Below are 24,079 nucleotides of genomic sequence, written 5' to 3' on the forward strand. Positions count from 1 at the left end.
GGGCCAGAAAATGTGGGTTCTGACTACCACGGTGAGCCCGGCGAGGTCTGGAGAAACTTGCTTCCATGTAATGGCCAACCCGGTACCCACCACTTAATGTAATTTTTGTCATTGTCTGATTGGTTATCGATCGTCCACAGCACCACTGCTTTACTTTGAATCTGGCCACTTTAGAGGAATCTTTTATCTTAATAACTGTTGAGTTGATTTTTAAGTATCTTGGACAGCAGCTATGTTATCTGCTATTAATGATGAATGTCACCTCCAGGCACAGCATCTGTACTCTAATTTCTAAGTCATGCCTCATTGCACTTCTCAGAACATCCAGACAGCATTGGATAATAGCAGCCACGACTGCTTGCCCTTTGTTTTCCGATTCCATTTTATGCTCAAGGCAAGGGCTCCTCGGTCTTAGGACAGACACTCTCTAGAAGTAGACCCACTAAGTCTCAGCCTTGGAAAGCTTTCTAGTGTTTCACTAGATTTCAGGATTAAATATCCTGAAAGCTCTTGGCTAGAAATAAATACACTTTACTATATTAAAGAAGCATCTTTCTATTTTTAAATGAGTCTTTATAGGGGTGCCTGGGTGACTTAGTCAATTAAGTGGCCAACTTCAGCTGAGGTCATCATCTCGTGGTCTGCGAGTTCGAGCCCCACATTGGGTTCTGTGCTGACAGCTCAGAGTCTGGAGATTCTGTGTCTTTGGATTCTGTGTCTCCCTCTCTCTCTGCCCCTTCCCCACTCATGCTCTGTGTCTCTGTCTCTCAAAAACAAACATCAAAAAAATTTAAAAGAGTCTTTATAAAGGATGGTTATTGGGTTTGATTGAAGACTTGCATTGGCCATGGTTCTAAAATATCTCAGTGTCTTTGTCTTTAAAATGAGGGGAGGGGGAGGGGGTGCCTGGGTGGCTCAGTGGGTTAGGTGTCTGACCTCCGCTCAGGTCATGATCTCTCAGTCCATGGGTTCAAGCCTCGCCTTGGGCTCTGTGCTGACAGCTCAGAGCCTGGAGCCTGCTTCAGATTCTGTGTCTCCCTCTCTCTCTCCCTGCTTGCTCTGTGTGTGTGTGTGTGTGTGTGTGTGTGTGTGTGTGTGTGTCAAAAGTAAATAAACATTAAAAAAATTTAAATGAAGGCGGGGTAGAGGACCAGGAGGGTAACGGTAACCAGCTTAGGGGGCTGGTACGAGGAATAAGTGAGCTCACGCAGGTGCGGTGCTGAGTAGAGAGCCGGTCACAGTGAGGCTGGCAGCTGTCACAGCTGTCCCAGGTCCCATTCCAGGGCTGTCTCGACACTGCTCTCCTCCTCCTGTGGTCCCGCTTCTCCCGTATTCCTCTCCTCAGGGAGGGGTGACCAACAGGGATCTCCGCCTCAGAAGCCAAACGCTTTTTTAGATGGAGTTTGGCTAAGAGCCACGGGCTGGTGGTTGGGAGGCTGGGTAGGTTGGGATGAGCCCCTCCCAGGGAAAGACCCGGAGCTTGAGGACCTCGGGGGTCCTGGCCGTGTGACCTCAGCTGTCACCTGAGCCTCTGAGGCCTGTTTCCTGAGGAGATGGTCTCTGGGGCCTGTCCCACCCACGGGGGTGGTAGAGGAGGCCCAGGACTGAATGCGGGTTGGGGGCTCTGGGTCCGGGGACGAGACAGGTGAGGACTGTCGTTCTGAAATAACAAAGTGAGCTGCAGGAGGAGACCCTGTGAATTTCTCCTGGGACACCCGATTCCTCCCACACACTCCCCCATGCTTCTCTCCTCTACGTGCACCTGAACAGTGCATTTTTAGAAGCGGTAGACAGGACCAGTTACAGAACTCGTGGGGCCCACTGCAAAATGAAAATGTGGGATTCCTCATTCAACAATGATAAAGATGGTGACCGCTGAGCATTATACCAAGAGTGGGGACCTTTCTGAGCACAGGGCCCTGTGACTCACAGGTATCACACCCATGAAGCCAGCCCTGGGAGTAGGGACAGACACCCCAGGACACTCAGTAATAGAAATTTGGGACAAGAAACTTCCATGGAGTAGCAGTAACCAACATAGTCACAGGGCTGTGACAATGGAAGCCAGGGCTCCCAGAGCCATAGTTTTAGCATCAGAGCGAAGCTTGTCTGCAGGGCCAAGGTGTCAGGATGGAGACACGATCGTAGTGGCATCTGGGACTGTAGTATCTGTGTCTGTGATGCTCCCCTTGCCCTTCTTGTCTTTTGAGGAAATTAACCAATAAGTACCCACTTTTGCTAACCTAGGTGGAGTTGGCATTTCTGATATTTACAATCAAAGTTGGCAGTTTTAAGAGATCTGGGCTTTATCATTGGTGGGAAAGGATCTGACCCCCTTACCTAGTGGGAAAGGGTGGATGGAGCCAAGGAACAGGGCATGATGGCATGTGGGTACTGGAGACAGAGCCCTTTGTGGGAAATGAAGCAGCCTGCGATTCCGCGTCATTTTGGGGAAGGGCGTCACATTGGGTTGTTAATCCCAGACTCTAGGTGAACTACAGTACCAAGGTCTGGAGCCAAGTGGGGGCGAGAAACGCAGGTGCACACCTAAATTCTGGAGGAAGAGAACGGAGTTCTGGGGACTTAGTCCTCGCCATTGTGGCCCCTAGGGGGCGCTCCTCCCCCCTTTCAGTTCTGGCCTAACAGTAGTCATTCATGAGAAAGGCTGAGGTCCTTGTCTGCAAAAGGCTGGGACAATGAAATATACTTTACTAAATCTGTGGGAGTACCAAGAGAGAGAAAGGGAAGGGAGCCCTGTGAATCTGGAGATGACCAGGAAGGGCTTGCATCTGGGGCTGGCTGGGTCACCTCTTATCCAGGGGCGGAAGGGGGTATCCAGGGAGTTCCCCTTCTCAAGCCTTCAGCTTTGGCTAGGTTCTTGCTATGTTTTCATCCCTTCTGGAGCTGGGATAGGGTGGGACATACCTTTTGACCATGCAATTCAACTTTTAGGAGTCCATCCTACAGAAAAAGATATATTTAAGGACATTCACTGCAGCTCTGTCTGGGATACTGTAATTTGTGTGCTGAGTGTGTGTGTGTGTGTGTGTGTGTTTGCACACGTGCGCACATGTTTAACATAGAAACAGGTCTGGAAGCATATGGTTGAAATGTAACAACAGGGAAGGAAGGAAGTGGGGAAGGAAGAGAGACTTTCCTTTGCCTCTGCACACTTTATATGCTCCTGCTTAGTTTGATTTTTAAAAATTATTTTCCTAGCATGTATTCATGTGTAACTTATAGAATGTATAATTTAAAAATGACATTTTGAAAAAGTCATATCACACAAAGATTTGAAAGAGAAATTAACTGGATGAAACGTGATGCATAGGTTTGTAGGGAAATCGATCCTCATGGTGATTTCACGCCCTCCTTCCAGAGGTTTCCAGCAGTCCGGGGTAGGCCTGGAGGAGGGTGGTGTCGAATGGGCCTGGGGGAAGGCAGTGAGCTAAGGAGTGCACAGAGGCTTAGTAGTTGTTCTGGGCATTTGACATCAGTTAGCCTGTTTAATCTCTGCGGGGTAGATATCGCGAATCCCAGATTTACAGGGGAGGAAAGCAGCTCTGAGCGATGACAAACGGCAGGGCTGGGAGTCAGGCGCTGGGAGTCAGACGCCAGAGCACAGGAGCTCTCCGCTTGCGGCTGCTTCCAGCCCAGTTCAGTGGGGAAGGCGAGGAGGAAGGGAAAGGGAGGACCCAGATAGGGAGTGCGGGCAGCACAGTTTTGAATGGCTGACCCATCTGGGTGCAAAAGGCAGTAAGGCAAGGAAGGGGGACTGGCTGAAGAGGGTTCGGCTGTGTTGGAGGAGGTGTGGGAACAGAGAAGACACAGATGTTAGGTAAGCTGTGCAGAAATCCACGCTTTCCCATCTCTAACGGCCAGGGGGTGGGCTGTGGGCACCTGCGCAGAGTCGCCTGGGAATGACGGCGGTAGGGAGAGACGCTGGGCCTAGGTACCTGCACCTTGGTTCCTCTCTCTTCCCAGCCCACCGACCTCCTGCCTGGCTCTAGGAGTAAGAACCGAAGTAGACCTTCAGCTGCAACTCTGAGCCTTGTGAGGGCCAAGCAGCTGTGCGGTGGGGGGCACACTGGATGGAAAGGATTGGGGATACTGGTGCAGAACTTTGAGGCGCCCCCATGGCTGGTATGGCGGGGGTTGCCTCTCCTCCAGCAGGATCGGGATCGTGAGACAGGATCAGGAGCTCCTTAGATATCTCCCCGTGATGGGATTCTTCGTAGGGGCGCGTTTCCCTGCGCCCACTCTGCTGCCCCCCCGCCCCGCAGGGAAACGCAACCCAAACCCCCTAATTGGCACACAGGGCTCAGAGGAGTTTCAAGGCTGGGCTAGGGCACCCAGGTGCTGCCTGCGAAGGGAGGGGCCCGAGAGGGCAGGAAGCCTGGAGCCTGAGAAGGCAAGGTCAGTGCCTGGAGTCGTCAAGGCCCCGGGGGGGGGGGGGGGGGGGGGGTGGAGGGGGGGCTGGGGGGGACGCACAGCAGGGGGCGTGCGATAGCCTTTCCCGCACTCTGGCGGTTCAAAGCGTTCTCTTCATGAAATCCTCTTTATTTAGAAGCGTCCAGATGATGCCCGGAAAAGTAACCTTCTGAAATCTGCAGAACAGAGGCAAAAAACACTCTACAGTTTAGGTGGAGTAACGGGTGATAGTAAGACTCTTTTCCTGTGTCTTTCAAGACATCATTGGGCCGGTGGTACTTTTCTAAGGTAGGGAGGGCGTGACTATAATTCCTGCTTACCGCGCCTGAATCCGATAACGGAGTCACGTGCCAGGGGTTGGGGCAGCCCTGCTAAAGTGGGCTGCTAGCACCCGGCCGCCCTCGGGTCACCCGGCCTTTCGGCCCCGCCGCCGCCGTCGGGAAACCCCAGTGGGCACCTCGCGCCCGGAAGACTGCGGCTCCAGACGCGCCGGGCGTGCGGATCCCGGGCGCCCTGAGGCTCGGGCGGCGCCGGGGATCCGGCGCCTGAGCCGGAGCCGCCGTCCCAGCGCCGCGGCAGGGACTCCGGTCCGGAGTTCGCTTCCGGGGCTTCACAGCTGCCCGCCCGAGGCGTGAGCGGCGGCTTCTCTGGGTCGCGGCGGGGCCGCTTTAGGAAAGGTGTGGAAGGCGGGAGAGGAAAGGAGGGGGTCGGCCTCGCTGGGGTCTCCCCGCACCGGGAGCCACACGGAGGGGGAGAGTGAGGGCAGGCCCGAGGTGGGCCGCTGCGGGGTACGTGATGGACACCCAGGGGCGTCGTCCTCCAAAGGACTGGGGTTGGAGCCTCAGGCACAGAGACGTTATGTGACTCGCCCAAGGTCACACAGCGAGCTAGTGGGGGGTGTGTGTGGGGGGTGAGCTGCCGTTCTGACAGCGCCTCACAGGCCCCGCTCTGCACGGCTGTGCCCGCAAACGGGAGCCTTTGGAGTTCTGGGCACCGGGAGAGGAGGAAAGCGCCCTCCGCCTGCCGCGCGACGTAGCTTCTGGCCGCCACCGTCTCCGGGTCGCCAGTGCAGCCAGGCATTGGCGCTCCAGGTCTGCGCGAGCGAGCGAACGCACGGGCACTGCGGCCCCGGCTTAACGCCCGGACCCCACGCGCCCGGACCCGGAGTTGGGGCGCCTTACTAGCCCCCCCCCGCCACCCTCCCCCCAAACGGAGGTCCTCCCACCGCCTCGTTAGTGAGTGCGATGTCCAAGGCTCATCTGACCGAAGTCAAGCAGCTGCTACCTTGCGGAACCGGGATTCGAACCCAGCGCTGTGGATTTTCGTGGCCTCAGGCCCGGGGCGGCGGTGTGCCCTTGGGCCAGTCGCTTTCCTGCTCCCCGCAGCCCCGCCGCGCGCCCGCTCCCGTCGCAGCCGCGCATGCTCAGTCTTCCGCGGCGCCGGGAGGTGGCGGCGGGCGCCCCGGCTGCTTTGCATTGACGCCAGCACCCGCTGGAGGTCACCGCTGGGGGCTGGGCGCGGCGTGCTGCCGCCAAGACCCGGAGCCGGAGCCGGGGCCGGAGCCGCGCCGCCAGCAGCCGACGGGCGAGCGCCGCCGCTTCTGCGCTTCTCGACGGCGCGGCCCCAGCCCCGGCCGGAGGCGGCGGCTCCGTCCCCACCCGGCCGGCCGCGGCCTCGCCGCCCCGACGGGCGTCCTTCGACCCCCCCCGCCCCCCACCCCGCAAAGGCAGGAGCGTGCGGGCCAGCCTTCCCCGCCAACGGCGCTCGGGCCAGGGGCGTTTCTTTGCGGGGCGGCGGCCCAGCGGGCGGAGCGGCGCGGGCCGCGGGCGGCGGGCGCGGCGGGGAGCGCTACCTCCCCCGGGGGTCGCGCCGCCTCGCGGCCGGGGCGGCGTCGCCCGCGCGGACTTGCCCGCTCGCGGGCTGGGAAGAGCGCAAATCTCCTCCCCCGAAATTCCCCGGAAGCGCGGCGCGGCCGGGCGAGCGCGGCGATGTGAGGGAGGCGGCCGGCGGCTCCCGCCTCAGGAAGGGCATGTTCGCAGGGGCGGCCGCGGCGTGCCGCCCGCCCCAGCGCCCCCTCCCCAGCGCCGCCGCCGCCGCCGCGCCCGCACCGCGATAAAAGGGGCGGCCGCACTTCCTGACGCGAGACCCGCGCTCGCCGCCGCCGCCGCCCGCCCAGGCGGCGATGACACGGCGCCCGCGGCGGCCCCGAGGCGCCGGGCGGGCCGTTTGCTGACCGGATCGCGGCTGCCCGCCAGCGTGTCCGCCGCGCCGCCGCCAGCATGGGCTGCGCCCCGAGCATCCCCGTTTCCGAGGGCCGGGCGGCGTACCACGGCGGCAAGGAGGCCGAGGACGCGCCGGGCGCGGACGCGCCGCCGCCCGCCGGGCCGCGCCTCCCTCCCGGCCCGAAGACCACCGCCTCGCCCGGGGCCCGCGGCGCCGGCCTCGCGGAGTCCGAACCTCGCGAAGGCGGCGGCAGGAAGGTGAGGGGCGCCGGGCGGGCGGCCGGGGCTCGGGGGCTGCGGTCCGCGGCGGAGGTGGGGCCCGGCCGGGCGGGGCGCCCTCCGGGGCTGCGGTGCCCTCCCGCGCGGCTTTGGGTGGCTTTGACGGGCGCCGGCGCCCGCCTGCCCGGGGCAGCGTTCCGCGGGCAGACGGAGCCGCGCGTCCTCGGACCGTCTTCGGCAGGGCTGCGATCGGGACGCCCTCCGGGCCGCGGCGTCGGTTCGCGGGACCCGTGCGAAGCCTCAGCTGGCAGGGCCCGCCGCCGTGAACTTGACCGGGGCGCTCGAGGCTGTTCCCCGTTCTGGGGAGGGGAACCCCCGGGGTATGGTGGCGCGCCCCAGAAACGTTAAATCAGCGTGAACTTTGTTCTGTGGGTTCTCGTGATGGAGAGGGAAGGGCGGCCAGCTCCGGGAAGCCGAGGCGCTGGATCCTGCCACCCTGTTTTGCTTTCCCTCTGTCAGCTCTGCAACATGCATGCAGTTGCAATTTCCCCGTTTCTTTGGGACTCTTAATATGTAATCTGAAGCCACATCAGCTCTGCCTCAGTGCACACGTATTTGAGGTTCACGGTTATTAGCATACGTGTTGTATTTAAAGCATATGTAATGAGAAAATACTATCAGAGACGCGAGTTTTGAAGCATTCAGCAGAACAAAGTTAATTTTTTATTAAGTAGTCTTACAAGGACATTTTGGGACTGTTTATCAGAATTGTGTGTTTTCTCCGACGCCTTATCGCCTTGGCTCCTGTTTTGTCAAAGTTTCTGGGCTTTAGTGTTTGTTAAGATTTTCTAGAAGGATAATGGGGGGAAAAAGGGAAAAGACGTTCATGAAGGCACACAGGCGGCAGCTTTCCAGTTCTGGGACTTGAAATTTTGGAGCTGGAGTTCATGCGTTCTGTTTTCTAGGGGGAAAAAATTCTGCTGTGCATGGCCTCTGTGTTGATCATCCCTCTTCTCTCATTGGGGCTGCTTTTTAAAAGTCATTTGCAGAGTCGTCTGGATTTTCTTGCGCACTGGAGATTGCTAGACCTCCCAAGTTTGATACAGGTTGTTCACTTTCTGTGATAGATTTTTAGCGGGTCGTCCATGACGCTCTTTCTATACAAAAGTGAAAAGTCCTTTTCCAGGGTTGCGTAACCTAAATGAAGTGATTTCCCCACCCCTCCGGTACCCTCCACGAAAGCCTAACTTTGCTCTGATTATCAGAAGTTGAGATTCCTTCTGTTGCTTCTTGAAGACACCTGTGATGGTTTTAAGCTACTCACCCAAGCTGCTCTTAATATCCGTGTGATGCTTATACTTTAAGCCTACCTCACTGGCTTAAGAAAAGCACTACACAAGTGAAATTGAATATGGAGTTGTTAACAAGGACTTTCACAGTTTTGACCCACATCTAATACTGGTTTTCTTGCATTAACTAATAATGACCTTTAGGTCACCAAATCAGCCGTTGTAGAAGGAAGCCCTGTGTCTTACTGGCCTTTTTATGGTGGTGTAGGTGTTCTAAAGTTCACCTGTGTGTCATGTTACCTTCTCTAGTGCAGCAGCTGTGTTCTTCTGCTATGCACAGTGTCTGTAAGCCCCCAGGTGTGAGTCTTACATATTCTGGCCCATTGTCAGATGATTGTCTTGAGTTGAGGCCCAGAAAGATAAAAGTGCATAATCCCTCGCCATGCATACAGTAGGTGCTAAATAAATGTGTTGAATTTGGCTCTTTATGGTAACTGAATGATGAACCTTTTCAGTCACTGGAAATTTGTTCCATAAATCCTATTCCAGTATAGGTTTTAAGGTAATGTTAGTATTTCCAGAGGAGGAATCAAATGATAAATAACAACACCACAACCACAAAAATGCTTGTTATTCACAAATGGTACATGTTGATACCACAGCTATACAGATATTTGTATTTAGGCATTTCAGGTAATAGGGCAGAGGTAAATATCAGCATGTTTTTTGGTTTGTTATTTCTTCTTTAACAGGATGAATCCTTTAAAATTAAGTATCAAATATACTCCAGAAATCTAAAAATACATGTTTAGAGAAGATAAACTTCCAGTAATTTAGCAAAATCAAATTATTTTGATTAATTTGAGTTCCTTTGTATTTAAAACACCAAGGTCCAATTTTAGTTCATTAAACAATGTTTCATCTTAAGAATACAGTAAATGTATCACTGAGTGAATTTCAAAAAGAAATTCAGTGGGGCAGTTTTTATATTTTAATAGCATATATAGGAAACATCAGTTCATCAAAATGCTTGGGAGATTGATAATTGCATTTTCAAATTAATTAAGCCTTGCATCCCCTACACCATAGTCTATCCCACATGTATTCTCTGAGCAGTTTGTTGACTGTTAATAAATATTAAATGAAACAAGGAGCCATTGTCAAAATAAGTGTGGGAAATCCTGGCTTAGAGTAAGTTTATGCACAATTTGTCAGAAAACTAAATTTCGTAAAATACACTGGGAATCTCCAAATGGTGTTCAGAGTATGCCCCACTTCCCAAACTTGTTTGGTTATAGAGCCTTTTTATTGAGGTACGTGTTGGACCACGTGTTAGGACATGATTCCTAACATGAGATCCCAATATTCAAAGTACAATAAATACATTGAACAGTAAAATGTAATAAATGTCATTGCTTCTTAATGATTCCAAAGGTACTTCAGGACCTTGGAATATATTAGGCTGGGTCATCTTTATGAACTTATTATTTAAGTGTTACTAAAAACGTTCTGTTTACTCATTTCAGGAGTTACAGTCCATATGGTGACCGATAATGAATGCTGTCTTCAGTTTGAACACTTACAGTTTTGTTTTGTTTTTAATCAGCGTGAGCTTTAACTATAACATTTCAATATTTTCTTGTCAGTCTTTGGATTTATTTGGTTTTCTGTCTCCTTAGCTAGGATTTGAGTTGCCCTTGAAAGATTTGAGCGTGGAGGCAGAGGTGTCAGAGGAGAGCCTAGGCCCCCATTCCGCCTCCTTTTTGCAAGCGCCCCGCACACTGCTATGATCCACCTCCCCTCAGTTTGTCATTAATCAGTCCTGTGAGGGTGGCAGTCACATTGGTTTCGTTCACATTGTCACCCCCACCTTGGGGGCCTTCCACAGACATCTGTCGAACTAGGAATTGTGTGAACCAGGCTGTCGAAGTGGAAAATGCACCCAGCCCATATAAAAGAAATAGAAACCGGTTTTCACTAGAGTGGGGACTGAAGGATTTAGATCTAGTTTTATGGAAATTTCTGGTTGTTGCCCCTTTGGAGCGTTTATACCAGGGAGTAATAGATTTCCACCCCTCTGAATAGAGTAGATCTCCCTTTGCAGATTTAAAGATTAACACAACAGATGACAGATCATTGCACGGCCGCCCACTAACCTGTCCGTCCCCCGGGTTGCTGGCCTCAGCACTGCCAATCGGCTCACACGGACTCTCCGTTCTGTGTCTAGTCAGCTCTGTCCTTCCCTTTTCTTTCACCCAATTTTCTCTGATTTTTCACCACCTTCCCCTTCTTCCTCAAAACCGACCAAACTAACCAGCTTCGTCCCCCCTGAGTTTAGTTGTTTCTTGGTGTTTCTTAGCCATGGAACAAAATTTGTTGCCTGTTCTTAACATACAGAATGCATTAATGAAATTTTTATATTTCCCTTAACTAAAGAAAATTTCTGTTTGTGTCACCTGCGTGATCCACTCCCCCCTCCTCCCCCCCGCGGGTCATTGACTCTTGGTAGATGGTAGAATTATTGAAAGTTTCCTTCTGAAAGTATGGTTGACAAAATGAGACCCAACTTTCTGTTCCTGAAATGAGTGACTGTCATTTATCTCTGTGGCTCAGGGCTGTCTGTCGTCTCCTCATTGTGTCCTTAGGCCATTCGGTGTATAGAATCTTACTGTCTGACTAGGACTGGCTATAAAGGTAATGCTTTTTATCTTTTCTCGAACTCTTATTATATATAAATGATACTCAGCATTTATATTCCAAATTGTTCTAGCATTCTCATTATCACTGTAACTTGAAGTGTGGTGTCGTTCTTAAGATACATGTTTTGAATGTTACAACTCTTATCAGCTCAGACCAACGCTGGGCTCGCCTAGACCCTCCTTGCCCGAGTGAGGGCTGGGATGAGGCCTGTGGTCCCTTCTGGCACAAATGTTCCCTGTGAAGTGGCTCATGACACTGGTTTTTCCCCTTGTACAGGAAGGTTCGTGATGTGAGTCTTGAGTCTACAGGGTGAGGCAGACGTCTCAGAATAACCTAAAATGCCTTAAAGGACAGAATTTTTTTTTTTTTAATTATAATTAAAAATCAAAGAACAGAGGGAGAAGTTGCTTAGGACATGAGTAATCCTTCGGTCTCGTCCAAGGTCAATGGCTTCAGCCTGGTTTCTCAATACCGTGAGGTGGGGTGGGAGGCCCTGGACCCTAGTTGCTGGAGTGTGGACTACTCACATTCACAATACCCAGTGCTCTTTGGATGCTTTTGGTGTTGCGGGCGTCATGCTGCATGTCTTCCCGATGTTATCTCCCGGAATCCTTGCAGTCCCGGGAGATGACCGGTGTCCTTTCCGTTCGCAGATAAGCTCATTGTAGGTTGGAAACTCACCCACGCTGGGACAGTTAGGCCGGGATTCAAACCCATCGCTCCCAGGCCGTTCCCTGTTCTCTCCCTCTCTCCATTACACTTCGCATCCTCTGGCTTCCTGCGAGGCTGCACACGTCCCGGGTCCACCTGGGTTTTGAGCAGGCGGCCGGAATGCACGTTCTCAGGATTTTGTTAAGTCATGACTTGCTGGGGAAATTGACTCAGCCCGACCTTGGGTTCCCGCTTTCGTGCGAGTCGCAGCCACGTTTGGCCCTGCCCGGGTTGACTCCTGAGGTCAGGCTTCGGTGGTGACCTGAGGTGAGGCCGTCTGGTTTGTTCTCTTTGCTCTCCGACAGGGGCTGGCAGGCACCCCCTCGGGAGTCCTTTTCACCCTCCCTTCCTCCTGCTCAGGCTTCAGGTGGCCTTCCTTAGCCGGCCTGGGAGCTGTTTCTTCCCATGAGCCTTTGCCCGGAGCACCACACTCCCCACCCCCAGCCCTGCAAGTCCGCATCTTCAAGTACAGCCGCTGGTTGTACTCGCACGGTCTTTTCTCTGCTCTTAGGGTCTTCCTCTGTGGGCCGCGTAGGCCTGGGAGCCGCGCGTCTAGAGCCTCCTGCGGGATGACAGGCCTCCTGAGGACAAGGACCCCGTCGTGTTGCATTAGGTCTCCCAAGGCGGTTGGCACACGAAGTGAATGTTTGGGTAAATACGCCGGGTCTCTAAGGCTGACAGGGCTTTTATTCACGTTCCACACGGGTCTGTTTCACCTTGTTTAACTTAACAAAAAGTGTTGGGGTGTGTTTGTGCTTTAACAAAAAGCCAAAATCCCCTGCAGCCAGTGATTAATGTGCGGGGTGGTTACTGAAAGCTTCTGCCTGCAGTTGAGCAATGTTCCTGGGGCCCCTGCTTCTGTCCTGCTCTGCTCTGGAAGGAAGAGTGGCGGGTGTCTTGTCAGAGAAGTGTGGTGGCAGGTTTTGCGCTGCAGTGTCTTAGGCACCGTATGCAGTTTGTCCGTCCCCCCAGACAGGAAGGATGTCCCAGATGTCCCCAAACTTTGAAGATGGCCTCAGAGAACTCCGTGGGGGGCCTGCCAGTGCTTTTGTTCTGAATGGGTTTGAAGTAGATTTGGGGTCAGTTGAGACCCGCTGTTGGACTGTCTGCTTGTGTGTCTCTTGCGCGGGCTGCTGGTGACCGCAGGCCCTGTAGCTCCTGTCTCTGCTGCGGGACCGCCCAAAGAGCTCGTGGCATGTGGGCAGTGTCCGCGTGTCCCTCAGCCGAGTGGAGATGATGGCGGCTCCCCAGTGAGGTGTGTGTGAAGGAACCCGGGGGCAGGGCCAGAGACCTCAGGTCCAGCTCCGCGAGGCACTGGCTGTGTGATATTTGTCAAATTCGGATCCCGAGTTTTCTTAAGCGTACGTGAGGCCAGACCCCCCGGGTTTGGTGAGGATCACTTAAAACCATCTGTGTAACAGCGTTTTTGCAAACTCCGAGGCACTATCGCATGTAAGGACCGGTCTTTTTCTTTCAGTCACCTTTCTCAAAGGCACTTTGCTCAAATAGGTCTTCTGCTTTTGTTTTTTTGTTTTATTTCTAGGAGAGAGAGAGAGAGACCGCGTGAGCAGGGGAGGGTCAGAGAGAGAGGGAGTCACAGACTGAAACAGGCTCCAGGCTCTGAGCTGGCAGTCAGCACAGAGCCCGACGCGGGGCTCGAACCCATGAACCGCGAGATCATGACCTAAGTGAAAGTCGGATGCTTAACCGAGTAAGCCACCCAGGCGCCTCAGGTCTTCTGTTTTGTTGTTTTTTTTTAACGTTTATTAATTTTTGAGAGAGAGAGCGAGTGAGCATGAGCAGGGAGGGGCAGATAGAGAGGGAGACAGAATCTGAAGCAGGCTCCAGGCTGGACTGTCTGCACAGAGCCTGACGCAGGGCTCAAACCCACAAACCACGAGATCATGACCTGAGTTGAAGTTGGACACCTAATGGACTGAGCCACCCAGGTGCCCCAAATAGATCTTATTTTTTAAAGCTGATCTCTTCCATTTGAAAATATGTTTTTTTGCTTTCTCTAATATTGTGAAAATTTTCTTTTTTTAAAAACTCTTTAAAAAAATTTTTTAATGTTTTATTTATTTCTGAGAGAGAGAGAGATTTAGAGAATGAGCAGGGGAGGGTCAAAGAGAGAGGGAGATAACAGAATCTGAAGCAGGCTCCAGGCTCTGAGCTAGCCGTCAGCACAGAGCCTGACACGGGATTCGAACCCACGTATTGTGAAATCATGACCTGAGCCAAAGTCGGACGCTGAACCGACTGAGCCACCCAGGCGCCCCAATATTGTTAAAAATTTCGAACCTACAGCAAAGTTGAAAGAATGTGTACTCCTCTCCCTCCCGCCTAGATTCTGCAGTTAACATTTTCCTTTATTTTCTTTATCACATCTTTCTGTCTGTCCCTTTGTCCATTGCAATCTGTTCTATTTTTTACATGCATTTCAAAGTTCCACATATCAGTATACCTAACCCCTGAACACTCAAGTATACATATCACTTACTAGATTTCAAAATTTGTCGGGCACCTGGGTGGCTCTGTCAGGTAAGTGGTCTGACTTCGGCTCAGGTCATGATCCCACTGCTTGTGAGTTTGAGCCCCGTGTCAGGTTTGTTGCTGACAGCTCAGACCCTGGAACCTGCTTCAGATTCTGTGTCTCCCTCTCTCTCTGCCCGTCTTCTCTCTCAAAAATAAATTAAATAAATAAACATTAAAAAATTGCTTTTCTTTGTTATTTATTTATTTACTTATTTATTTATTTGTTTGTTTTTGAGTAGGGTTCACATCCAGCACAGAGCCCAGCACGGGTCTTGAACTCATGACCCTGAAATTAAGACCTGAGCTGAGATCAAGAGTTGGGAGCTTAACCAGCTAGTCACTCAGATGCTCCCAAAAATTATTTCCTTTTTTTTTTTTTTTTAAGTTTATTTATTTTGAGAGAGAGAGAGAGAGAGAAAGAGAATGAACACATGGGGGAGGGGGCAGAGAAAGAGAATCCCAAGCAGGCTCCACACTGTCAGTACAGAGCCGGATATGGGGTTCAAACTCAGAAACGGAGTTCACATGGCCTGAGCTGAAGTCCAGCGCTTAACTGCCTAACCGCTTAACTGTGGGCGCCACCCCATAAATTTGTTTACTTTTTGTTTGACAAATGAATGCACCATCGAAATGCAAACCTCTGCCAAGGTGTGGAGTATACTGTTCCCCCAGCAAGTTCTCTGTGGTCCTTCCCATTCCTAACTCCACCTACCAGCAGCCACTGATGTGGTTTGTATCCATTGTAAATTTTTTTTTTTTTTTTGGCCTATTCTAGGCTTCGTAGGAATAGATTCTTAATATGTCTTCTTCTGTGTAGGGCTCCTTGCACTCAGCACAGTATTTCTGGGATTGGTCTCTGCCGCACACGTCAGTAGCCTGTTCTTTTTCTTGCCGACTCGTACTCTGTTGTAGGACCAGATCCCACTCCATCTCTCCGTTCTCTTGTTGATGGATAACAGCAGGGCTGCTTCTGATTTTTGGCTGTTATGAACAAAGCTGCTGTGAATATTCTAGAATAAATTATCTTGTGGACATACACTTTCATTTCTCTTGGGGAAATACCAAGGGGACTTGCGGGATCGTAGGAAGGCTGTATGTTCAGCCTTTTAGGAAGTTACCTGACCTTTCCTGAGATGGTTCCACAAATTCACACTCTGCCAACAAAGTGTAATAAAGGCTCAGTTGCTCCACATCCTTGCCACGGTTTGCTGTTCCCTGTTTTCTAATTCTAGCCATCCTGGTGGATGTATAGTGGTTTCTCACTGTGGTTGTGACTTGCATTTCCTCGATGGCTAATAACTTTGAGCACTTTTTATGTGCTTATCGACCAGTTATATAACTTCCTTTTTGAAGTTTTTAACACTTTTTTTCTTAAAAGGAAATATAAATCCTTTCATGACCTCTGGGTAAGGAAGGGTTTATTAAACAACTCACACAAACTGTGTACCAGAAAGGAAAGGGTTGATAAATTCTACTACCTTGAAGTACTTCTCATCAAAAGGGAGTGGAAAGGAAGAAAGACATAGTCTGGAAGAAGAAATCTGTACCACACAATACCAGTAAAGGATTAGCACCCGGAATATATAGAACTCCTGCACATCAATTAAGAAAAAGACAGCCCAGTTGAAAAACAGTTAAAGACGGGAAGAGGCCAGTTATTATAGAGGAAACCAAATAGCTAAGAAACACATGAAAAAATGTTTGACCCCCATTGGGGAAATGCAAATTAAAACCACAGTGAAATAACATATTACACCCTTGAGTTGACAAACATTTAAAAGCTTGACAGTATTTTGAGGCAATCGTCAGCGCAGTAGGTAGAAGTACTTCATTCACTCGTGAAAACCATTGTCATTACCAGGTACAGTAGAATGTGTGACCCTGCGACCTAGCAGCCTCACTCTTAGAAACTTCCACGTGTGAGCTAGAAACATGTATAGGAATGTTCATGACAGCATTGCCTCTAATAGCAAACATTTTTTTAAAATATCCATCAACAATATAATAGATAAGTTGTGATGTCCTCAAATGTATGAAAAAGATACTTTATAGCTTTGAAAATGAATGGATTATAGCTGTAGGCATCAACATAGATCAATTTCAAAAACTTAATGCTGAGAGAAAGAAGTTATAGAAGAATTTATGAAGTATAGCTTTTCATTTAAAGCATAATAGCTAAACAGTGTATTATGTGGGAATAGATCCGATATACACATAGATATTAAAGCCACAAAGAGAACTGAAGAATTAATTCCTATGAAATCCAGTTAGGCCAAGAAAGTTTAAGTACTAGAATGATGAGCAGGTTAATTCCAGGGCCTAGTATAGGAGGATGTCAGAGGACTGCCCCAGGCCCTGCCCTCAGGGCACAAGCAGTCCTCTCTGGAAAGGGGGGCAGGCAGGCCTCTGACCGGAAGTGAGGATTGTACCCGAGGGGTGGATGGAGAGGGTGTTTAGAGAACTGGCAGGAGCTCGGGTCTGGACTGGTCAGAAGGTGCAGGGAGTGCCCTGGTCACCCCCATCCCCTCTAGATAGGTAGAGGATGGGGGTTGCCTGGGGGTGGGAGGTGTTGGCTTGTTCCGCAGAATTTGAGGAACTTGACCATGCCTAGGAGGGAGGGCCCAAAAGTCAGGGTGAGGAGTTTATGAAGTCCATCCTATAAACCTTGACAAATCCGGAAGGCTTTTCATTTTCAGCAGGGTCCTAACAAAATAAGCATATTTTAAGAAGGTGAAGGTTTAGTGGGAAATTGCGGGGGGGGTGGTGGGAGGCAAGGGGCCAGGGCTGTAGTTTGGGCCCAAGGTAAGACTGGATAGAATTCATGTGGTGCAGGGTTTGGGAAAGGAGGGACTGAGCAGAGGAAAAGCTGGCAAGGCCAGGGGACAGATTGGATTTGGGGGGGGGGGTTATGGGCAGTGGAGGGTGACTCATTTTAGGGTTTACCAGCTTTGAAATTGTGATAACATGTGGCCATTTGTATAGGGCTCAAGGTTCACCAAGTGCTAGCTTTATACATCACCTCATTTGATGTTCCCCAAGCTCCTGTGAGGCGGGGGGGGGGGGGGGGGAGGGGGGTTATTGTCTCTGTTGAAGACCTAAAGAAGCAAAAATGTAAAGAGATCAAACGACTTGGCCACATTTGTGGTGAGCCCTTAGAAACCAGTTCACTGTGATAGCACAAGGATGGAAGTTGGGGGGGGGGGACGGTGGGAAGAGAAGTGGGAGGTGGTGTTGTTTGTTTTTTAAATGTTTTATTTTTAAGAGGGACCTAGTGTGAGTGGGGGAGGGGCAGAGAGAGAGGGAGACAGAATCGGAAGCAGACTCCAGGCTCTGAGCTGTCTGCACAGAGCCTGCCGCAAGGGTTGGGACTCATGAACCATGAGATCATGACCTGAGCTGAAGTCGGCCCCTTAACCGACAGAGCCACCCAACTCCCCCCGCTATGGTAAGAGGTTTTAAGAAGACTCTCTTGTCTCTTGGTTCTGGATTTGTTTTATAAAAGTAAACTTTTACTTTTTTCTCATTGTAAAAGTATTGTTCATTGTAGACAACTTGAAAAATAGGGAAAGGAGCACGGATCACTGAAGTTGCACAATCAGGAGATGCTTCTCATAAAATGGTGGTGTGTTTTCTTACATCCATGTAGATGACTCTAACTGTAATTAAAACGAGTTTTTGAACAGTTTTGTTCGTTAGCTCTAAGAAACCTTCAGCCATTATTTCCTGAAATGTTGCTCTTGCATTTTCCCTCTTTCCCGTCTGCAGCTCCCCACAGAGGCAGGGCTGAACCTGGGCTTGCGGCTCCTCCGACTCAGCCCTCACGGCCCCCAGCTCTCCCGCCTGGGGCGCTCTCAGATCCACAGTCTTTGTCGTCAAGGTTTCTGCTTTCTTGTTCCCTTCATTACTGCTTATTCATGTGTTTTGGGTTGCAGCATACTTACTCCGTTATCCTTTTGAGGATGTTAATTATACACACTTTATTTTTTAAAATTAATTAATTGTAGGCCCCACACCCAATGTGGGGCTTGAACTCACGACCCTGAGATCAACAATCAGATGATCTGGGGCACCTGGGTGGCTCAGTCTGTTAAACATCCACCCTTGACTAAGGTCATGACCTCATGGTTCGAGGGTTTGAGCTCTATAACGGGCTCTGTGCCGACGGCTCAGAGCCAGGAGCTGCTTCGGATTCTGTGTCTCCCTCCCTCTCTCTGTCCCTCCTCTGTTTGTGCTCTCTCTCTTTCCCTCAAAAGCAAATAAATAAATATTAAAATCTTTTTTTAATAATTAAAAAAAGTTGGATGAACTATTGACTGAGCCTGCCAGGTGCCCCAGTTATGCATACACTTCAGGGCTCTAATTTTGATTGCTGTTTATTTAAAACATTTTTTTGAGATGTAAATGCAGTCAGCAAAGTATATAAAACCTTAAAGTGTACAGCTTGATAAAATTTTACCCTCGTGTGCTGCATATATAACAGATTGAGATAGAACATTTCCAGTACTCCAGAAGGCTGCCTCATGGCTGTTCACTAGTTTTTAGTATTTTTAATACTGTTTTACGAAAAATCTCAACTATACAGCATTTCTTTTCTTCTCTCTCTCTCTTTTTTTTTTTTTTTGTAAAGTAAGCTCTGTATTCATCATGAGGCTTGAACTCATGACCTGGAGATCAAGAGTCACATGTTTTAATGACTCAGCCAGCCAGCACCCCCCCCCATAAGCATTCTTGAAGGAGGTTTACAGTGTACCCAGTTCCTGTATTTTACGGTAGCAGTTTACTATCCTTGTTTTATCACCCCATCCAACTATCTGTCCTTCAACTATCTGTCCTTCTATCCGTCTCTTTCTTCTTTGTTGCATTTTTAAGTAATTGCAGACATCAGCATATGTTCTCTTAAAAGCTCCAACATGCCTATCATTAATTAGGGCTCCGTATTTTTTTTCTTCTGAGGTAAAATTTACATACTGCAGTGAAGTGCACAAATACTTATTTTACATTTTCTGCATTTTGACAAGTGCATACATACACCTGTGTAATCTGAACCTCTGTCAAGGTATCCAACATGGTCATCACCCCAGAAAGTTCCCACATCCCCCTCTCATGTACTCTCTCCTCATCCATCTCTGCAACTACCCTTTCAATTGTTTCCCCCAAGTAGATTAGCTTTGCCTGTTTTAGAAGAAACACAGACGGGCATACACACTTACACACATGCACAGAATTACTTAGCATGTGTGTACTCTTATGGAACACTCAGCGGTCTGTTTTTGAGATTCATCTGTGCTTCGTGTCTCTGTGGTTCATAATATTGTAACTGGTTTACAAGCTCTCAATACATATGGTTAAATTGCCCTCCAGAAAGATGTAATCAAATTTTAATGTCACAGGAGCACCTGAGTGCTTGTTAGGCTTTCCTGTCAACAGTCTGATTGTGAGAGATGGTATTTTATTGGTATTTTAATTTGAGTTTATTTCATTTATTGTTTATCTTTTTTTTTTCCCAAGAGAGTTTTTGACTTTTGAACTTCCTCTTCAACAACAGAACTGGTGCTTCCTTGTTCAAATCTGTTGCCTGTTTCCCTCTTTGAGCTTTAGGGCTTAAAAATTTTTATTTGTAAAAGGTTTGTAAATATGTTTGGGAGTTGAGTTTTGATCTCATGCTTATTGCAGATCTTTTTCTCTAGCCTGTTCCTTTTTATAGGATGTAGTTTTAAAAAAATTATAGATATATTTTCATGAAATCAAATTTAGCACTCTTAATGTTTCCATTTGCTTTTTACAGCAGCATCTTTATTATAGAAATAGTATGTAGTACAGGTATTGTAGAAAATTAATAAATGCTGTAATGTAGTTTTCACAACCTAGAGATCATTTATTATAACATGTTAGCATGTATCCTTCCAGATTTTTTCTGTTCATATATGTACATTATTTCACCAAAATTAGATCATATAGTATGTACTTCAAAAAATATTATGGTGAAGTGTACTATAACATAAATTTTACCATTTTAATCATTTTTAAGTGTACAGTTCAGTGGCATTAAGTGCAGTCACATTCTTGTGCAAACATCATTACCATCTGTCTCTAAAACCTCTTCATCTTCCAAAACTGAAACTTCATACCCATTAGATACCACCCGAGTCCCTCCCCTTGCCCCCAGTTCCTGGCAGCCACCATTGTACTGTTGACTGCTCTAGGCACCTCATACAGGTGGAATCGTATGGTATCTGTACTTTTGTGACCATCTTAATTGATCTATCTTTGGGATTCATCCATGTTGTAGCATGTATCAGAATTTTGTTGTGAGTTTTTAAGGCCGAGTAACACTCCACAGGATGTTTACACCACACTTGCTCTATCCTTTCATCCACTGATGGGCACTTCGGTTGCTTCCACCTTTGGGTTATGTAAATAATGCTGCTGTGAACATGGGCCTACAAATCTCTTCAGGGTCCTGCTTTCAGTTCTTTTGAATATATATACACGCAGGACTGGAGCTGACAGGTTATATGGTGATTCTGTTTTTAACTTTTTGAGGAACCACCGTAAGTACATATTGTTTTGCCATGGACTTTTGTCAGCCAATAATCTGTACATTTCCATTTTAGTGGCGTTTTATATAGTACACATAACATACTCCACTGATACCCCTACGATCTCAGAAATGTCCCCTGCACTGCACCTGCCTGTTAAGATTCTTCCATTTCTTTAACCTAGCACGTCCTTTTACCTTCCCCCAATTTTTCGTCACACTGACTTGTTAAAGAGACCTGACCACTTTGTCCTAACTTCAAGATTTGTCTTACTGTTTCCTTGTCACCGGTGTCATTTAGCTTTCTTTCTTTCTGCTACATTTCTTGTGAACTGGAAGTTGTATCTAAAATGGATGAAAGTTAACATATGTTTGGTTAGAACACATCATTGGCGATCCATGAATCCCATCAGAAGACACAGAATTCCTGATTGACCCGCCATTAGTGATGCTCACATTGCGCACTGGGTTAGGGTGAGGAGAAGCTGGTCCCCTCACCCCCCCGTGTCAGGTTCCCCTCATAAGACCAGAAAGCGATACGTGTGGCACTGGGCACCGTGTCAATGTGCAGTTCGCCAGAGGATATTCACCTAGGTTTTTTTCCCCTGCCCCCTTTTTTTTTCTTTAAAGCGCCGGTTGACAATCATTATCTAAAATAACAACTCTGATCAGGGCTAATGACTGATGTTTCCTAACTCAGTTACTTTTCTATATGCTGTAGTTGATGTCTGTGTAAAGCAGAAGTTTCCTTCATCAGTTGGGGCCAGGGCTATTTAATTGTTATAAAATACAGTTCCTTTTCAAAAGGCAGGGTAAGTTTTTCCCTTTAACAGTTTTAATAGTTTAGGTGTTGCTGCCTCAAATGGGAATGAATATGTTGTTGTTTTTATTTGTTTTTTACTTTTCATTTTTAAAGAATGTAATTGTGGACGTAGGGGTTTTCATTGGTTGGATGTGTTTGGATCTATTATAGTCTTTTTTTTTTTTTTTTTTTAATTTTTTTAAGACCAGAATGGTAATCCCTTCGGCCAGTGGGGGCTCCTTCACTTTCATTTCTGTATTCTTTTAATCTGATTCTGTTAATCTTTGAAATGTACCTTCCTTGTCCCGGTCCAGCACTGAGCCTTTGCTCCAAGGTGCCTTGCTGCTTTCAGTGGGGAATGGTGTTGGAAAGGACAGTGCAGGTGCTCGGAGGACTCATTATTCTAGGAGAAACAGCGTTTTGGAGTCAGTCAGTGGATAGGTCCAGAAAATAGATCACTAAGGAAACCCCAAACTAGGGAGTTCATATATATTTCATATACACTTGCAATTTACATTTAATAATTTAGTGTTTTACTTCACTTTGGCTGACTTTATAAGTGTGTTCCTTTTCTCTTACACTGATAATTTTCATTTTTCTTTTATTTAAAAAAATTTTTTAATGTTTATTTTTGAAAGTGAGATGCAGAGCACAAGTAGGGGAGGGGCAGAGAGCAAGGCGGAGACACAGAATCCAAAGCAGGCCCTAGGCTCGGAGCTGTCACCACAGAGCCTGACACAGGGCTCGAACTCACGACCTGTGGGATCATGATCTGAGCTGAAGTCGGACGCTTATCTGACTGAGCCACCCAGGTGCCTCTCTAAGCCTAAGTCCTTATTCATCCAGATATAGTTAAGTATTCATACTTTTTGTGAGTTTATTTCATTTCAACATTTAATGTTTTAAATCTGGCCTTTATTTTGGGTATTTGGATATTTTGGTGTGAGATAAGGATCAGCTAGTTATTATTCCAGCGCCTTTTATGTGAATAATTATTTTTATTCCCTAAAGGCATATACTTTCACCTTTATCACATCTTCGGGTAGTCTGTTTTTGGTTATCTGTTTCTGCCTGTACTACTACAGCACTGATTTCGTTTTTATAGCTTTATGTTTTAGTAGTGTCTGATAAGGTTAATCCTTTTCCCCAGTATGTCCCATGGAAAAAACCTTCTTAACTCATTCTTGTCTATTTTTCTGTGTCAGTTTTAGGATGATTTTGATCTACCCCCCAATTTTGGGAGGATTTTGATTGTATAAGAGTTAAATCCACTGTAATTTAGGAAGAGCTGATAGCTTTACAGCATTCTTCTGTCCATGAATGTGATATTTATTATTCATTTATCTTAGTTTATGCATTTTCACACGGGGGGGGGTTCTGTCTTTTTAGGATAATTCTGTTGGAGCCAGAATCTTTTTTTTTTTTAATTAAATCTTTAACTGATTATTTCACTTAGATAAAATATATTGATAATGCTGAATTTTACTAAACATTCTATAGTGTATGTACATGTGTGTGAAATAGATAAATCTCAAGTGTATAGTGTCTTCGATTTTTGAGATAAATGTTTACACTATTAGCCGACTGATGGTTTTGGGTTTTCCTTTCCCAAAGTAATACCTTTTAATCTGTTCCCTTATTGGATTGTTTTGGGGTTTCAGAACATTGTCAATAATAATAGTTTCAGTGTGCATCTTTTTTATCCTGATTTTAATGGTAACATGTCCAGTTTCTCACTCTTAGGTGTGATCTTGGCTGTTGCTTTTAAGATAATATGCTTTAATGTGCTTTATTATTAAGGAAATAGCTTTCTCTTCCCTGTTTTCTATGGATGGTTTTAAAAAATTACAAGTGGCAAATTTTATCAGATGCTCTTCCCCACCTTTTTGTTTCATCTAATCACATAACAACCACATGCTTTTTCTTGGAATTACTGATGTGACATGACCTAATTGGATTTTTGATATTTTAAAAACTTTGTGTTCCATAAATAAATCCTGCTTCCTTCTCACAGACAATTTAAAACTAATTAAAAATATACAGTTGAGCCTTGAACAATGCAGGGGTTAGAGGTGCTGACCTCCTGCATGTTCAGAAATGCCCATGTGTGACTTCGACTCCCCCAAAGGTGGCTACTAACAGCCTACTTTTGACCTGAAGTCTTATTGATCACGTAGTTGATTAACACTTTAAGTGATTAACATGTATTAACGTTTTCTCTATAGAACAAAATGTTATTAAGAAAATCATAAGAGAAAATACTTTTATAGTACTGTAGTATATTCATTAAAAAATTGTGTAGTAGTAGATTCACGGTTTAAGCCTGTATTGTTCAAATGTCAACTGTATTACTGAATTCAGTTTGTAATATTGGGAAATACAGTTTTCATGAGTGAAAGCAAAGTCCTCTATAGTTTTATAGCCTAACAGTAATCCTGGTTAACATTTTTATACATGTATATTATATGTATCATAATATATACATTAATTACTTCTTAACGTTCTTTTTTCCTGTGCATGCATAGGAAATTTTAAATTTAAATGTTAAGTGTACTTCTGTATACTTATTTTTATTTTCATGGGGCTTGAACTCCTGCTTCTATATAGTTTTATATCCTGATTTTTGAATTTA

General features: G+C 47.5%; 2 protein-coding genes across 3 annotated transcripts in view; one reads left to right on the forward strand and one right to left on the reverse strand.

Annotated features, from left to right (window-relative positions):
- Positions 1 to 24,079, forward strand: part of PDE8A (phosphodiesterase 8A) — a 168,567-nt gene that overhangs the window by 10,688 nt on the left and 133,800 nt on the right. Inside the window, exon 1 of one of the 2 annotated variants that reach the window (XM_039256907.1) lies at positions 6,610 to 6,911. The exons of the other annotated variant lie outside the window; for it this stretch is intronic. Coding sequence (XP_039112838.1) covers positions 6,711 to 6,911 — 201 coding nt within the window. The 5' untranslated portion in view covers positions 6,610 to 6,710. Of the gene's footprint in view, positions 1 to 6,609; positions 6,912 to 24,079 lie in introns of those variants that run through there. 2 annotated transcript variants of the gene reach the window in all.
- Positions 3,316 to 5,571, reverse strand: LOC120248549 (proline-rich proteoglycan 2-like). Its single transcript, XM_039256919.1, has 2 exons — positions 4,492 to 5,571; positions 3,316 to 4,006 (listed from the first exon to the last, which is right to left on the reverse strand). Exon 1 carries the CDS (start codon positions 5,509 to 5,511, stop codon positions 4,816 to 4,818), a length of 696 nt encoding a protein of 231 aa, XP_039112850.1. The 5' UTR covers positions 5,512 to 5,571; the 3' UTR covers positions 3,316 to 4,006; positions 4,492 to 4,815.

Source organism: Hyaena hyaena, unplaced genomic scaffold (assembly GCF_003009895.1).
Source record: "Hyaena hyaena isolate Hyena2069 unplaced genomic scaffold, ASM300989v1 scaffold_13, whole genome shotgun sequence".
Lineage (NCBI taxonomy): Eukaryota > Metazoa > Chordata > Mammalia > Carnivora > Hyaenidae > Hyaena > Hyaena hyaena.